This window comes from Dendropsophus ebraccatus, chromosome 7 (genome assembly GCF_027789765.1).
Source record: "Dendropsophus ebraccatus isolate aDenEbr1 chromosome 7, aDenEbr1.pat, whole genome shotgun sequence".
NCBI lineage: Eukaryota > Metazoa > Chordata > Amphibia > Anura > Hylidae > Dendropsophus > Dendropsophus ebraccatus.
This window is the reverse complement of record NC_091460.1, coordinates 29,681,715-29,700,250: the sequence shown is the minus strand read 5'-3', so window position 1 is coordinate 29,700,250 and position 18,536 is coordinate 29,681,715. Positions and strand designations below refer to the sequence as shown.

The window sequence follows — 18,536 nt, the reverse complement described above, 5'->3', positions numbered from 1 at the left end:
GTCAGAGCCCGGCCGACCCCCGCTAGAGCCCCTTATAGTCACCTCATTCCCGAAGTCCCGCTTCTTCAGCCGGTGCGGGGACGGAGATATCACCGTGGGAAGCCCGGCGAGCGCGGCTGAGATGAGTCCGACGCTCATAGAGAATGAATGGAGCCGTCATGCTCATCTCAGCAGCGCGCGCTCCGGGTTTCCCACGTTGATATATCTGTCCCCGCACCGGCTGAAGAAGCGGGACTTCGGGAATGAGGTGACTATAAGGGGCTCTAGCGGGGGTCGGCCGGGCTCTGACCCGGCACGGGAGGTGACAGGTTCTCTTTAAGTTTCTACCTAAATGGTGCAGTTTTACCACAACTGCATAAATCAGTAACAACTGTATAAGTGACTGGCAGTGCACTAGTATTGCTGCTCACATACACAGCTCTATGCAAAATCACTGTACTAACGTGAAAGGTTTGGTGCTGATTATGTCTTATATGTTGGGTGGGCCCCAAGAATCAATTTCCCTGGTGGGCCCAAGGTACCCCAGTCCGACACGGTTCCCTGTCACTACCACCATACGACTCCCAGATTTCGGCCTATGTCCCTGTTGTTACCTGTAGATGTGATGCTGTCATCGGTGGAGATTTTCCAGGTCGGACTTGATTCCGGGATCACTTCTACTGTTGTGACATCAGCTAAGGGGATGATGGTTGTGCTGCTGACGGGGCTGGCAGTGGTGGCATGAGCAGTGACATTGTCAAACAGTGTGTGGTTACTGGAGTCCGTGTCGTTGCTGGTGGGATTAACAGTGGGGACATTGTAGGTAACATTGGAGGTAGGTGCGAGGATGACAGCGGCAGTGGTTGTAGCATTGGAGGAGTCCAGTTTATTATCTGTACTATCCGGGTTGGCATCACCACCTGTGCTTGGCAGCGCCCTGGGGATCTGTTGCGTTGGACCGGAAGTAGCATTCAGAACTCCTGGAGTTGAGGTTACTGAGAGGAAATGGGAGAAAGAAAGATTATATATGGGAAAAGAACATATGCTGTCATAGTACGTACTGTACACAATATAGCCATGTCCCTCATGCTTTTTTCTCACGGTCCTGTATTTGGCTATAAGGACGTCCAGAGCCTCCCTGCTCCCGTCCCATGTGCATCAGGAGCCTCCCTCCCGTCCCATGTGCGGCAGGAGCCTTCCTCTGTCCCATGTGCGGCAGGAGCCTCCCTCCCGTCCCATGTGCGGCAGGAGCCTCCCTCCCGTCCCATGTGCGGCAGGAGCCTCCCTCCCGTCCCATGTGCGGCAGGAGCCTCCCTCTGTCCCATGTGCGGCAGGAGCCTCCCTCTGTCCCATGTGCGGCAGGAGCCTCCCTCTGTCCCATGTGCGGCAGGAGCCTCCCTCTGTCCCATGTGCGGCAGGAGCCTCCCTCTGTCCCATGTGCGGCAGGAGCCTCCCTCTGTCCCATGTGCGGCAGGAGCCTCCCTCTGTCCCATGTGCGGCAGGAGCCTCCCTCTGTCCCATGTGCGGCAGGAGCCTCCCTCTGTCCCATGTGCGGCAGGAGCCTCCCTCTGTCCCATGTGCGGCAGGAGCCTCCCTCTGTCCCATGTGCGGCAGGAGCCTCCCTCTGTCCCATGTGCGGCAGGAGCCTCCCTCCCGTCCCATGTGCGGCAGGAGCCTCCCTCCCGTCCCATGTGCGGCAGGAGCCTCCTTCTCTCCCATGTGCATCAGGAGCCTCCCTCCCGTCCCATGTGCGGCAGGAGCCTCCCTCCCGTCCCATGTGCGGCAGGAGCCTTCCTCCCGTCCCATGTGCGGCAGGAGCCTTCCTCCCGTCCCATGTGCGGCAGGAGCCTTCCTCCCGTCCCATGTGCGGCAGGAGCCTTCCTCTGTCCCATGTGCGGCAGGAGCCTTCCTCTGTCCCATGTGCGGCAGGAGCCTTCCTCTGTCCCATGTGCGGCAGGAGCCTTCCTCTGTCCCATGTGCGGCAGGAGCCTTCCTCTGTCCCATGTGCGGCAGGAGCCTTCCTCTGTCCCATGTGCGGCAGGAGCCTTCCTCTGTCCCGTCCCATGTGCGGTAGGAGCCTCCCTCCCGTCCCATGTGCGGCAGGAGCCTCCCTCTCGTCCCATGTGCGGCAGGAGCCTCCCTCTCGTCCCATGTGCATCAGGAGCCTCCCCGCTCCCGTCCCATGTGCAGCAGGAGCCTCCCCCCTCCAGTCCACTTTGCGGAGGGAGCCTTCCCCTCCCGTCCCATCCATTAAACCTACAATATCTTACTTACTAAGCCAGGCAGATACTTTAAATCATGTACACACAACAACATGCACACACAACAACATCATGTGCGCACACCGACTACCGTCCCATGTGCAGCAGGAGCCCCCCACCCCCACCACTTTGCGTCAGGAGCCTTCCCCTATCATACCATCTGCAGCTGAAGTGATATATCCTAATTCCACAAGAAATCACATTAAAGTCTGATCAGAATTTTACTCCACAGAACAAAAAAAGCTGCATACACAGTGGTAAAACCCCACGGTGTGGCTTCTGCGGGGCAGGGTGGGGTACCACCATTTCTTGCGAATATTTCTAAATTTAACCTACAATATATTACTTTCACAGATCCTTTAAATCATGTACACACAACTTACGTGTCATCAAAACATTTCACTCTCCTGCGCACACCGACTCCTGTCGCCTCCGGGCTAAAAACCTTAGTGCGAGTAGAATGAAATATGTGCTATATACATCTATAGCCCTAGGTGATTGGAGGGGGAGCAGTTACAGGGGCTAATCCCCTTCTCTACCTATATGAGGCGGACCCTTACACTTAAACAGGAGGCAACAGCAGGTGGCAGCACCATTCCCTGTGGGTATCCCTTCCTGTCCAGCTGAGGCTTCTACCGTATGTCAGAGGTAACATAACGCATCTATATACGGCTTTACCAGTCCACAATCTCTGTACTGCTGTTTATATCAAATCAACGTAAAGAATCAAGAGTATTATTTGCTGACTCCAATTAGCAGCCTTAGGACATGACTGGGGATTTAAAGAGAACCTGTCACCATGAAAATGCTACCTAAGCTATTGGCATCACATTACTGAGCAGAAGGACCTGAACGGAATGATATATATCTTTATAGGAAAAGATAACTTGTAGTATAACTTGTAATTTATTGATTGAAATCTCTGATGTTTCCAGGCTAAAAAGAGTCCAGACTATTGAGTGGCACCGCCCACTGGACTCCTCAACACAGAATTAGCATGGATTCAATCAACAAGTTACAAGTTATACTGAATCTTTCCCCACAAAAGATATATATCAATCTGCTCAGATCTTCTTGCTCTTTAACATGATGGCGATAGGTTTCCTTTATGCCATGCCAGGGATCTCTCCAGAAGGAGGGGTTACCTATCTGTAGAAAGCTGTTTTTGGAGTCACTGCCCCTCTCCAGTGCTGGCTGGCTAACTACAGAGAGGACCATCATTGCAGAACAAAGAGGGTAACATTTTAGCTTGAGGAGAGCACCATAAGGTATGTGGACACTCAAAGACCTTTCATGCTCTGCTGAGAATTCTGGGAAGAAGAACATGCAAAGCAGCTCTCTGACACCTCCTTCTGCAGAGAGCCTTCCCTTTAAGTCAGTGATTAAGTAGAAGCCTTAGGACATGACTCATGGTCAGTCATATGCCACTGTTGGCTGCAAGTCTTTAGAGCTTAGTGCCAATGATGTGACATATAATCAAGTGATAACTGTACTCACCTAGAGTGATGTTCTCAGCGCCCATGCATGTCATACAGCACACCAGCAGGAGAAGAACATGCCAGGAAGCCATGATGCTCTGAAAGGAAAAGAGACAAACATTATCATAGGGGGTCCTGGATGATTCCTGCACCTACTTAGGATTATGTATGAACAGCTTACTAATGCTATTGGCCAAATTACTGACATGTCCTGTTCATTCTAGGCCTAGGGATCCAGTGGGCCACTCTCTGTATATACTCTCTTGTAATTGGCTATAAAGCTGCCAGATATACAGAGCTATCCAGGCAACTAGTATAAAACAGCATCTAGGTCTGGTGCAGTAAAAGTTATAGTCTATATCACAAGCGGTCAACAGCACAGAAACTCCAAAACATAACACTGACAGTCGGATGCTCAACAAAAGTTACAAAACCACCAGCATCTCTGCTTACCAGTGCAGATTTAACAGTAGATAGGATGAAAGGCTCCTATCTTACAGGGTGGAGAGGAAATAAAAAACAACCACAAAACCATAACAAACGTGTAAACACAAAGGAAAGAAAAATGTTTTCTAAAAACAAACCAAAATGATATTTATCCTATATCTTTATAAGCATAAATGTGTCAATCATCATATCTACTGCTATAATACTGCTCCTATAAACAAGAATATAACTACTATAATACCGCCTCCTATATACAAGAATATAACTACTATAATACTGCTCCTATAAACAAGAATATAACTACTATAATACTACTCCTACATACAAGAATATAACTACTATAATACTGCCTCCTATATACAAGAATATAACTACTATAATACTGCCTCCTATATACAAGAATATAACTACTATAATACTGCTCCTATATACAAGAATATAACTACTATAATACTGCTCCTATATACAAGAATATAACTACTATAATGCGGTTCAGGGAAGAAACAGAGTGCTGCACCTCACACCTATGGCTGATACTAGTGCCGCTAGGCTAAATAAAAAACACATCAGAATTTTGTGTATGAATTGATCAAGCCATACTGCCCCATGTACCTCGTGCCGGTATCTGATACACATGGGTCCCTACACTAAGTCCACACCGTGCCAGTCAGTGGCCACCAACCCCGCAGGCGTGCACAGCCAGGGAACGGGGGCCATGGGACGGCCCTGCGACCCCCCATGCCACAGGACCAGACCCAAAAACACCACACCAGAACCCGGCCAGCACCGCCGGCGGAGAAGGCCGCCCCCAAGCAGCACAAGTCTGGATAAGGTATTACACTCACCATAGCTGCAGCAAACAGAATGGGAAAAAACAGGAGGGATTAAAACCATGTGCACTCAGGTGTCTCCTGCTAATTGCGGTCATGTGGGTCTCACCAGGAGGAGTGCAATACACGGAGAAAAGAGAAAAACAAAATGCGGTTCAGGGAAGAAACAGAGTGCTGCACCTCACACCTATGGCTGATACTAGTGCCCCTAGGCTAAATAAAAAACACATCAGAATCATACTTGTGTCGTTTGGGGGCAGCCTTCCCCGCCGGTGGTGCTGGCCGGGTTGTGGTGGGGCTTTTTGGGTCTGGTCCTGTGACATTGGGGTTGCAGGGCCGTTCCATGGCCTCCCTTCCCTGCACGTGCACGCTTTGCGGGGTTGGCGGTCGCTGACCGACACGGTGTGGAGTTAGCGTAGGGACCCGTGTGGACCAGAGGACCTGCGCGGTGGTACATGGGGCAATATGGCTTGATCAATTCATATACAGACACTCTGGTGTTGATTTTTAATATAGGCCTAGCGGCATTAGTGTCAGCCATAGATGGGATGTGCAGCCGTTCCATTCTCTCCAGTTCGTGTTATATCTACTATAATACTGCTCTTATATACAAGAATATAACTACTATAATACTGCTCCTATATACAAGAATATATCTACTATAATACTGCTCCTATATACAAGAATATAACTACTATAACACTGCTCCCTATATACAAGGATATGCCTACTATAATACTGCTGCTATATACAGGAATATAACTACTATAATCCGACATGGAGATAGAGGAGCGGCCGCACATCACACCTATGGCTGATACTAATGCTGCTAAGCCTATTTAAAAAAAAAACTACTTCAGGATGTTGGAATATGAATTGATCAAGCCATATCGCCCCGTGTACCAACGTGCAAGTCTCCTGGTTCACACGGGTCCCTACACTAACTCCACACCGTGTCGGTCAGCAACTGGCACCCCAGCAAAGCGTGCACATGCAGGGAAGGGAGGCCACAGAATGGCCCCGCAACCCCCACATCACAGGACCAAACCCAAAGTGCCCCCCCAAAGTCCAAGCCAGCACCACCGGCGGGGAAGGCCGCCCCCAAACACAAGCACGGACATGGCATTACACTCACCAAAACTGCTGCAGACAGAATGGGAAAAACATAGAGGTACTGTCATGTGAGCACAGGTATATGCTCTGCTGACTTAGGTCACATGCGTCTTTTAAAGGGGAGTGCCAGCTGCCCAGAAAGGGGTGAAAAATGCAAAATCCGACATGGACAGAGAGGAGCGGCTGCACATCACACCTATGGCCTAGCGGCATTGGTGTAAGCCATAGGTGGGATGTGCAGCAGCTCCATTCTCTCCATGTCATATTTTATAACTACTATAATACTGCTCCTATATACAAGAATATAACTACTATAATGCTGCCCCTATATACAAGAATATAACTACTATAATACTGCCTCCTATATACAAGAATATAACTACTATAATACTGCTCCTATATACAAGAATATAACTACTATAATACTGCCTCCTATATACAAGAATATAACTACTATAATACACGACATGGAGAGAAAGGAATGGCTGCACATCCCATCTATGGCTGATACTAATGCCGCTAGGCCTATTTTAAAATTCAACACCAGGGTGTCTGTATAGAATTTGATCAAAACTTAATAGCCCCGTGTACCACGTGCAGGTCCTCTGGTTCACACGGGTCCCTACGCCAACTCCACACCGTGTTGGTCAGTGACCGCCAACCCTGCAATATACAAGAATATAACTACTATAATACTGCCTCCTATACACTAGAAAATATATACAATTATACTGCCCCTATATACAGGAATATAACTACTATAATACTGCTCCTATATACAAGAATATAACTACTATAATACTGCTTCTATACACAAGAATATAACTACTATAATACTGCTCCTATACACAAGAATATAACTACTATAATACTGCTCCTATATACAAGAATACAACTACTATAACACTGTCTTCTATGTCAGTAATATTACTGCAGGAGAATCTTGTCCATGTAATGGTGTAATATGGTAGTTATTACCCCCGGAAGGCTTTGTCTTTGTTCTGGATGATCCTTAATCACCTCCTAAAAGCCTTTGTGTTGACTGTCTGCAATTTGCTTGCTTCTCGACCTATGAAATCACTGGGAGGAAGAACTGAAGTCTCCCACAGACGCAGTGAATGGAACCATCATTCCCACAATCAGCGGCCATTATTCTAATATTCACTCTATTGCTCTTTAGTTGATTAGCAGTTGCCAAGGACACAATACCAGATTGCTACTCTCCCTTTACCATGTGACTACTTTACATATAAATAACATTTATTATCGAAGACACAAAAGATTCCTCATAGAGAATAGTGCCGCCATTATGGTTTCAAGTAGATTAATTTACATAAATTAGTTTCTTGTCTCCAATGGTTTGGCCAGGTTTCTTAGAAGATTTGTAACAAAAATGTATTATTACCGCCGCTGAACAGATTAGTTACACCGCTACCCCGAACCTGGGGAAATCACACATCAAGAGGATGGAAAGTGTGCAGATTCTGCTTAAAAGGCACAGAAAATATGGAAATTATAGCAACACAACAAAAGGTGCCGCTGCATCTGACCAACAAAGGAGAACGTTCATTTACAAAACTGTAGTATTATAGTAGTAATATTCTTGTATATAGGAGCAGTATTATAGTAGTAATATTCTTGTATATAGGAGCAGTATTATAGTAGTAATATTCTTGTATATAGGAGCAGTATTATAGTAGTTATATTCTTGTATATAGGAGCAGTATTATAGTAGTAATATTCTTGTATATAGGAGCAGTATTATAGTAGTAATATTCTTGTGTAAAGGAGGCAGTATTATAGTAGTTATATTCTTGTATATAGGAGCAGTATTATAGTAGTTATATTCTTGTATATAGGAGCAGTATTATAGTAGTAATATTCTTGTGTAAAGGAGGCAGTATTATAGTAGTTATATTCTTGTATATAGGAGGCAGTATTATAGTAGTTATATTCTTGTATATAGGAGGCAGTATTATAGTAGTTATATTCTTGTATATAGGAGCAGTATTATAGTAGTTATATTCTTGTATATAGGAGCAGTATTATAGTAGTTATATTCTTGTATATAGGGGATAGTATAATAGTAGTTATATTCTTGTATATAGGAGCAGTATTATAGTAGTTCTATTCTTGTATATAAGAGCAGTATTATAGTTATATTCTTGTATACAGGAGGCAGTATTCTAGTAGTTATATTCTTGTATATAGGGGCAGTATTCTAGTAGTTATATTCTTGTACATAGGAGGCAGTATTTTAATTCCGTTCTTGCATATACTGTAGATAAAAGGAATCTATTTTCTATGAAGAAGGATTTAGGGATAGTCTCCTCTGGCTCACATAGGACAGTATATTCGTTTGTGCAGTGTTTCTTTAAATTATAAAGCAATAATCTAGCATAATATAATATTTACTCTGCAGTCGGCGATGCAGGTGGTGAGATAAAAGGAAAATGGACCACGGAGGAAGTACTTTGTCTACACACAGCTGATTTCCTGTGACACAAACCCACTGGACTTCTATTACTCTTCCTTTACTTTGCTGCATGGCAGTGCTTCTCCCAGTCGGTCACTAGATGGCGCCGCTCTGTTAGACAGAAAGCTGTGGACCCCTCTGCAGTATGACACATAATAAATATACACGGCAATAATGGCTGCCGCTGCTTACTCTGGGTTTCTCAGCATTGCGTTAGATCATATGTCAGATCTATAGAATAAAGCTCCTCAAAGTCATAGGAGTGCTACAGTTTTCACTCTCAGCATAAAATACATTATTCCTTAAAGGGGCTGTCTTCATTATCATCACCTATAGGCTCACCTATAAGCTGCACTGACACACTGTGGCAAACCATCCGGACCAGACACAGATTTGTGCTAATGATATATTCCATAAGGTTTAACCTATGTAGATTAGATACAACTGGGACAAAACGTCAGCTTGAGAAGTATAAGGCTGCTACAGCTCTTTAAGTAAAGCAAGAATGTCCCTATTCACTGACAGCAAGTGGCAATTTACAAAACGGTAAACAGGGAAGCATGGCGTATAAAACTGCTTGCTGTCAAGGAATAAAAGGGACTAGAGAGGGATATACCAATGTTCAGGTACAGAAAATATGAGATGTTACTGTCCCTTTAAGTATCATTTGTATTCAACGGAAGCTGTCTGCTTTATACAACACACACACGTACAATATATATATATATATATATATACACACATATATACATACACACACACACACACACACACACACGTAATGTATGAAGTAGATGGAAAACAAGTGTCACAATACCCCCCTTCTTCCTGTATAACACCTGTGGGAGGGACAACGTATCAATGAATCTAGGAGACTATACATTTACCATATTCACTTATGAATAAGCTTGCGCCCCCCCCCCCATCCTGCCCCGGTAATCGCCATGTATGGAGCAGGAAGCAGAGTTCTGCAGTGAAGGGCCGCGCTATCAAACTTCAGTCAGTTACCATGGCGACGCTCTGCTCCAGCAAACAGGATGATTTCTCTTAATTAAATATTTGAGGTTCCGCCATTTGTCGTCTGCGTTTTTTGCTCAAGTGTGAAGAGAAGAAAAAAACATTTCACAGAGTAAAAAATATGCTTCATCTATAGATGGGTCCTGAATGTCAAGAGAGAGAGGGAGACGGATCACCAATGGCCTGGAGAGAAGGACAGATGGAGATCCCTGCAGAGTGTTCAGCAGAATTACTAATAGCAGCAGTATTATAGTAGTTATATTCTTGTATATAGGGGCAGTATTATAGAGGTTATACTATTGTATATAGGAGCAGTATTATAGTAGTTATATTCTTGTATATAGGGGCAGTATTATAGTAGTTATATTCTTGTATATAGGGGCAGTATTATAGTAGTTATATTCTTGTATATAGGAGCAGTATTATAGTAGTCATATTCTTGTATATAGGAGCAGTATCATAGTAGTTATATTCTTGTATATAGGAGCAGTATTATAGTAGTTATATTCTTGTATATAGGAGCAGTATTATAGTAGTTATATTCTTGTATATAGGAGCAGTATTATAGTAGTCATATTCTTGTATATAGGAGCAGTATCATAGTAGTTATATTCTTGTATATAGGAGCAGTATTATAGTAGTTATATTCTTGTATATAGGAGCAGTATTATAGTAGTTATATTCTTGTATATAGGAGCAGTATTATAGTAGTCATATTCTTGTATATAGGAGCAGTATCATAGTAGTTATATTCTTGTATATAGGAGCAGTATTACATTCTTGTACATAGGAGCAGTATTATAGCAGTTTTGTTATTGTGAGTATTGTAGTAGTATAGTAGTTATATCTGTGTGTGTAAATGCAGTATTATAGTAGTTATATTCTTGTATATAGGAGCAGTATTATAGTAGTTATATTATTGTATATAGGAGCAGTATTAGAGTAGTTATATTCTTGTATATAGGAGCAGTATTATAGTAGTTATCTTCCTGTATATAGGAGCAGTATGATAGTAGTTATATTCTTGTACATAGGAGCAGTATTATAGCAGTTTTGTTATTGTGAGTATTGTAGTATTATAGTAGTTATATCTGTGTGTAAATGCAGTATTATAGTAAGGTTAAGAGAACACAAATCAAAGGAATAAAAGTCACTTTTATTAAGCATGGTGTATGCAGTGCTTTCTTTGGGAACACAATGTAACGCAGTCTTCCTCTGCGTAGTCTGTTACTATTGGCAGGGTTTGCTGGCTCTGGTTACCAGTTGCAGCATTACGTCACACTGATTCCCATTACAGATTGTGATCCTTGTTAGCGGACAAGCTGCTGATCCACACCCTGTTCACATTTATCACACCCTATAAACATATCTACTGGTGTCGTCCGGCTCCGGCAGAGCCATCGCTTCGATAGCATAATCAGTGGAAGCAGCTCTCCGCTCTGCCCTTTATAGAAATCTGTGATTTAGAAAATTATCCAGGAAATACCTGGAATTGTACAACAGAAACACGTGGTCCATCGTGGGGTCACAGAAGTGGGCAACGTATTTTGCCAAGGGCTGAATAAATGAAGGTTACATTGAACGTTCTGCAAGTTTTCCCAGGCCCAGCACCACTTACATCATTGAACTTCAACTTATTTTTTAATGAATTGGGCTAAGCTGCAATACCAGATTTAGCCAGTAAACAAGGATGGAGCTGTGGCTAATAAAATGAGAAATAAAAGGAGGCCATTCCTCTACGGTCACAGTAGCAACTCTGAATTTAGTCCCTTCAATAAAGAAAGGGTTAAAAATGATGGCTCTCTTAATCATTCCTAATCCTATAAAGAAGCTACAAAGAAAACCAACATCAAATAGAGACACACAAATGGATTTCCAGAAATTGCATGTATGTTTAATTAAGGGCAAGCCTGCCTAAAGATTTACCCTGGGGGGTCAGAGGTCTGCACCGTCATGTACTTTAATTGTGACCAATTTATTATCAGGAAATCCGTGCAGTCGCCGCTCCGATGATCTGTCCCAACAAGAGGATTAGGAGAGTAATAATTACTTATCCTGACACAAAGGACAGGAGCAAAATTAATTCCCCCCAAACCAAGGGGACGCAAAAGATTAACATCGGGATTGTGTATGTCTTGTAGACAGGACATCTGGACTTATGGAGGGAATTCTGGAAGCAGGAACCATCATATACACAAAATTAAAATTTTAAGATAGAAATTTTAAGTTTTAGTTGATCATACCTTGGGTCGTTTTCTAAGGCTCAACCAATGGGAAACTACCTTCAAAAAGTGGCGCCACCAAGCTACTTTGCATATCCTACTTCCTAGGGTTTGGGTCCCTACAAGCATTTTTGGTGCTCTTCTTAAAGTGAATCTGTACCTACAACCCTACGTCTACCCCCATAACCACTGGTACCATCAATACTGTCTGTAATCCAAGATCTGTCCTGGGGTCAGTTTGGTTATTGGTGTTATTGGAGTTATTCTCACAAAAAAAAACATTTAATCTAATCTGGCCTAGAGCATCCATGGCCTAGGCCTGCAACGAGGCTCTGTTGCTCCTCCTTATTAGGATCACCCCCGGGTGGGATTGCGCCTCTTCAGGGCTTTCAAAATCTTATGCATGCGCCCTAGCGAGCCGCAGAACTGACAGGTCCAAGAAGGAGGAATCCCGCCTGGGGGGTGCTCCGAATAAGGATTGTGGTGGGGATAAGGAACGGAGAGGCGTTGCAGGACTACAGCATGGCAGCTCTAAACTACAGCTCTTTGACATGGCTCTGCTAGGTGAAAAGATGTTTTTTAGGAGGAGAATAACTCCATCAACAGCTGAACAGACCCCCAGGACAGAACTTGGATTAAAGTCAGCTATCCGAATGTACAAGCGATTTGGGGGGGTGCGGTGGATTGTGGGTATAGATTCGCTTCAAAGAGAAATGTTACCACTTACTTTCCATGGTTGTTCTGTGGCCTAAATTATTATTTTTTTAAATGCTGGTGACTGAACCCATCTACATCGCGGGAAACTGGATCCTCCCTGTGGAGACTAGCAGCTGTCACTCTTATAGGTAAGGCAATGCGCCCTGGCAAAAAGATTTGCAAATTAACTCTAGAATGGAGAAGCCATTTACCTCATGCCACCAACACGGCCATCTTGGTGGTGGGAACTACCCATAAGATCTCATCTCTGAACCACAGCTAGAAGGATTTTCTGGTCCTGGTGAAGATATGGCCACCACCAGCCATGACTTCCACCAAGAGCACTCTATTTAGAGAAGAACTTTTCCATCCATTCATCTAGAATGTCCTTCAGACAGGATGAAAATTGTGGACTGGAGCCAAGCTGACCTCAATAAGGGTTGATGTAGGAGATGCTCCTGTTCATTCTGATTATTCATTCACCTCAGGTAACACAAGGACCTTTACGGGAGATGCACCCCCTGTCCTTGGTTCTATGCGCTGACATTTTTACACAGAGTTTAATAAGAAGATTAATCTACGCAATTTTTTTTTCAGGCACAGGCCTTAATGTACAACTCCATCTTGTACTAGACCAGGAGGGACGCCGCCATCTTTTATAGTCTGATGTTAGCACTTTCAATAAAGGAGGCTACAATAAAACTCTTGCGTCACAAGGGATAGCTGGCCCATCAGATTGCTGGAAGTCTTTACCAACAGCAGACGGTATAATACGTAATCGGTTCTTTACTTGTTGTCATAACTTTATATTCATTGTAATGACTGTAAATAAAGCTTACCCAGTATGAACCTACCACATCGCAATACAATGGGAAACACATCACACTACCAGGTTTCTGAGTACAGACTATGTACAGCCATCATACTTAAAGAGACTGTCAGTAGGTTTAGGCTGTCCTATCTGAGAATAGTAAGAAATAGTGACAGAGAAGCTGAACAGAATGATGTATCACTTACATTGTTCTGTGCAGCTGATCCAGAGATATCCTACTGAATAACATGGACAATAAGTAGTCCTCTCCATTATGTGCATGAGCCCAGTAGTCCTGGATATTCATGAGAAGCAGAAAACTCTGAATATCAGCTGCTGATTGGCAGTTATCTAGCCATGCTGTATATAGACATTCACCTGTCAATCAGCAGCTGGAGGGCGGGGGGAGGAGTGTGGCAAGAATCCTATTCTCCTGCATATTAGGAGAACGACTGAACAGAATGATGTAAGTAATACACTGATCTGCTCAGCGTTTCTGTCACTAGTTTATGCTGCACACTTTTAAGACAACATAAACCTAGTGACAGATTCCTTTTAATTAAGAAGTGCAACAACAAAGTGGAGCGGTGGAATAGATGGTTGTCACAAAGTTCCATATACTCAGTGTTGTTAATGGGATCAGATTTTTACCTGTACTGCTTTGGTCAGTGTTGTCTGCAGCTCTGCATTATATTCAAGGACAAGCGAGCTGTGGATGAACGGGTTTCTGTAAGACACATTTTTTTTCTTCAGTATACAATGCTGCAAATGTGGTTACAGTCTATGTGGTCTATCAGGACTCAATCAGGTCAGAAGCCCAACCATATACAGTGATCCCTCAAACTTACAATGGCCTCAAGATACAATATTTTCAACATACAATGGTCCTTTCTAAACAATCGTAACTTGAGATCAGATTCAACATACACTGCTACAGACAGTCCAGATCTGCGGAACATGTAAAAGAAACGAGCTGATCGAAAGAAAGTGGTCATTTCACTGGTAAAATCACAGTATTAGTGAAGTGCATGCACTGGTTGGCTGTCTAGTATCTCCTCTCTACAGTATAGTGTGATACTACATGTCCTGTACTGCTGTGTGTCTGGTATCTCATCTCTACAGTATAGTGTGATACTACATGTCCTGTGCTGCTGTTTGTGTCTAGTATCTCCTCTCCACAGTATAGTGTGATACTAAGTGTCCTGTACTGCTGTGTGTGTCTAGTATCTCATCTCTACAGTATAGTGTGATACTACATGTCCTGTGCTGCCCTTTACCTGTGCCAGGATGAGTTGCGCCTTTGGGCATTAGGTGAGGGCAGCATCTTTTTATTTTCTGGGACCCTGTGTGATCTGCACAGGACCCTGAAAATGCTCCAGTCTCTTGTAGCTTTTTCTGACTGTTATATGTAAGGACTTGCTGTATCCATATAAATCAGCTGCTTATTTTCCTTTAATTTTTTTTTTTTCTCATTTTGGGGGATTAAGAACCAATTTCCAGTTTTCCATAGAGTTTTGGTCTCAATATACAATGGTCGTCCTGGAACCATTGTACGTTGAGGGACCACTGTAGATGGTCTTTCCTATTATTTCCAAAGCACTGATCAGATTTGATGAGATCAGATTAATCTGACATGCTAAAGAGAAAATTACATTTACCCAATCGGATCAGGCTTAGCTTATCTTGGAGTGGGTTGTCAGACTATTTTTTTTTATTTTTTTTTTTTTGTGGGTCTCGTCAGAATTTTTGAAGACATTCCTGACACCCAAAGTCCCCCACTTATTGTGTCTCGGATTTTTCTCTTCCTTTGAAAAACACCATATGGACACAACTACCTGGATTTCAGCTGTTATGTTGGAGTTACTGAATAAAAAAATTTTTTCTACTTAACATTGAAAATTACACATCTAATAAACCCTTCACATTATGACATCCCGCTCTTAGCAACACCAGGTTTTCAGGCAGTGGAGAAATACATGACTATAAGATCAGACTACACTTGGTTATCTGTAGTCTGTTACCAAGGAAATTAGCAAATTTGAATAGCAGCACAAAAATCGAAAATTTTGGCCCGTATACAAGAAAGCGGTGTATGAACAAACTTCATATCCTTAAACAAGTAACTATTGTATAAGAGATTTTGGTGGGCACTATACACAACAAGCATCACAGATACATTTACACATAAGTAAAAAAAAAAAAAAAAAAATAAAAAAAAAATCTGATTTAAAGTATCTGGAGTTAATGCATACTGATACTGAATAGCTTAAAAAAATTAAACTGGGCATACTAAAAAAAAAATTTTAAGAAATGATCCAGTATGTCAGACCATATGACACTTTTTTCTTAAAAAAAATAAATAAATAAAATTTTCTCTCCTTCAACCTATTTATCCCTATTTCAACTAACGATTTTCTCCTGTCACCTTCGGTTTCCTCCAGAGGTTGAAGTCCAGTGACAAATCTACATCTTTGTCTGGTAAGAACCTCTCTCTGTATTTTGAATGCAGCCAAATTGGTGCGTAGGACAGGTCGCCATGGCAACTGACAAAGCGGTCCGGGGAAAAAAAAAAAAAAAAAAAAAAAAGAAGAAGAAGAAAATACCTAACAAAGCCATACAGCCTAGAATTAACCTGCAGGAAACGATAGAAACGCTGTAAGCCTATTAACCCCTGCACCGTCACCCGGCTCCACAGCGGGCAGGAGATCAGATAACGCTGCGCTGGAATGCTCAGCCTACGTCACAGCGCCATAAAGCACCATCAAGGAAACAGGATATGCTGCAAGATGAAGGATACACAGATGAGGCGCTGGGGGTACCAAGCATTCTTACAGCACCTTAAAGGGGTTATCAGGATTAGAATTCGTCATGTTGCTTATTCTCACTATGCCACAATGTGAACTACAACACATGGCCATAGAAATCAGTGAGATGTGCACTGGGACGTATTTCGCCATGTGAACACACCCCTATCCCCATGACCACCATAAAAAAAAAAAAGGCACACATACTGGTGTAGCCCAGCAGCCTGCACTTTCTGATACAGCAAAACAATTGAGAAGAAAAGGGCACTCTTTTGGCATTGGTGTATCCCCTTAGGGGGCTATGAACTTATTTGACGTACAAGCCCGGGGCAAGTATGCCAAACATACACCATAAAAGCAATATAATCGCAGCCTAAGGATAGGGTCACATGGCAAATTCCCTGGAAAAAAACGCCGTGGTACCAAATCCTCGTCATACACAGATTTTCATGCGATTAGATGAGATAATAATAATAATAAATAATAATAAATAATAATAAATTATTAATAATAAATAATAATAAATTAATAATAATAATAATTAATAATTAATAATAAATAATAATAATAATAATAATAATAATAATAATAATAAATAAATAATAATAATAATAGTCAGTGGCAGAACATGCAGAAAAATGGAGGAAAGAAGGTGAGGGGGCTCCAACAAGGCAGAAGTGTATATTCTCTTTGCCGCCGGCGCTCACTTCACCCATCGCCCTGTCATTACCAGCATTATAAAACTTACTCCAGTTGCCATGGTAATGGTCACGGCGCCCGGAAGTAGTGAAAAGCAAAGGAGTCGGAAAGTAACAGCCAAGATAAGAGGATGTAATGACAGGTCATCTCCAGAGGGGGCATCATGCCATTATTGGGAGTGGAGGGAGTTGTGCATGGAGGTATGATATATATGATTTATATATTATTATATTATATTCTTTAGTGGTCATGGGTATATAGGGGAAGGATAAATCATTGGTTAATACTCAGTGTTCCCTGGAGGTCTAGGTTGCTAAAATGTAAAAGAACATGTGCCCTGGAGGTGTAGGATAATATTATGTTCCCTGGTGTTCTAGTGTATATAAGGTAACGTCCTGGCAGTCTAGGATATACCGTATAATGTAGGGTAATAAGTTACCTGGTGGTCTAGTGTATATAAGGTAGGATTAATGCCCTCAAGTGGTTTACTGAATTTTAAGTAGGGTAATAAGTTACCTGGTGGTCTAGTGTATACAGGGTGAAGTAAAAGTATGCTCCTTGTTGGTTTATTGTATTTAAAATTAAGATATGTTCCCTGTTACTTTAAATAAAGTGGAGTAATAAGTTTCCTGGTGGTCTAGTATACATAAGGCAATTTAATATTATGCTCCCCGTATTGTATATAAAGTAGGACAATATGTTTCCTGGTGGTCTGGTGTACCTAAGGTGGAGTAATAATCTTCCTGGTAATACACTGCATATAAAAGTAGGGTATTATGTAGTGTATATAAGGTGGGTTAATGTAATCCCAGGTGATCTACTGTTAACTTAGTTTAAGTCAGTTGATATCCCCTGGTGATCTAGGATATATAGAGTTAGAGTAATATTACTTTCCTAATGGTTAAAGGTATGAAGAAGAAGAATATGTTCCCTGGTGGGCTATATAACGTAGGTTATGTTTTCTAGTGCTCTAAGGTAACAGAGGTTAATATTTAATTTCCTGGTTGTCTAGAGTATAAGGATGGGGTCAGTATGGAACACTAACGTTATGTTCCCTGGTTGTCTAGGGTAGAAGAAGGGGTTAATGCTTGGTGGTCTGGCATTTTACTCACCTTCCAAGGCTCAATTGATGTGTCCTCTAAGAGAGCATAGCCTCCATCCTTCCTTCCTGTTCTGCATGGATGCAGATCTCTCTATCATGGCACACGGCTACTCATGAAATAGAATTCATGCCAATCTATCAAGGGGCAACGTGACCCAAATATTGCAGAGAGGACGGCCGGCATCACATGGATGATGCTAATTAAAAAATATGGGTAAAGATAATGAGTAACGGGCTGTAGGGACACGTGTGAATGTGGGGCACCAGGACGCAGTGATGCGTTCCTTCGTCATTGATGACACCTACTGCTATTTCTGGCATTTATAAGCCCTCCGCCAGTAACTAAAGTGTCACTGCCTGCCTCCTGCTTGTGCACAAATACTTTGCTTTTCCACTTAAGAGGTTGCAGATATGTATTTATATACACTAGACCACCAGGGAACATGTTATACTACTTTACATACAATAAATTACCAGGGAGCATAATATTTCTTGCCTTATATACAGTACCATACTTTATATACACTAGAGCACCTGGGGACATGTTACTATACTTTAATATTCAGCTCCCTGATAATCCATTGTATATAAAGTAGGCCAA

General features: G+C 42.5%; 1 protein-coding gene across 7 annotated transcripts in view; it reads right to left on the bottom strand.

Moving 5' to 3' along the window:
* PTPRA (protein tyrosine phosphatase receptor type A) overlaps window positions 1–18,536 on the bottom strand; it is a 92,973-nt gene that overhangs the window by 19,003 nt on the left and 55,434 nt on the right. For 5 of the 7 annotated variants that reach the window (XM_069977205.1, XM_069977207.1, XM_069977206.1 and 2 more), the window contains exons 3-4: window positions 3,738–3,816; window positions 594–974 (exon numbers count right to left, since the gene is read on the bottom strand). In XM_069977205.1, coding sequence (XP_069833306.1) covers window positions 594–974; window positions 3,738–3,816 — 460 coding nt within the window. Of the gene's footprint in view, window positions 1–593; window positions 975–3,737; window positions 3,817–13,981; window positions 14,058–18,536 lie in introns of all 7 variants that reach the window. The other 2 variants (XM_069977211.1, XM_069977208.1) reach the window with 1 other exon arrangement.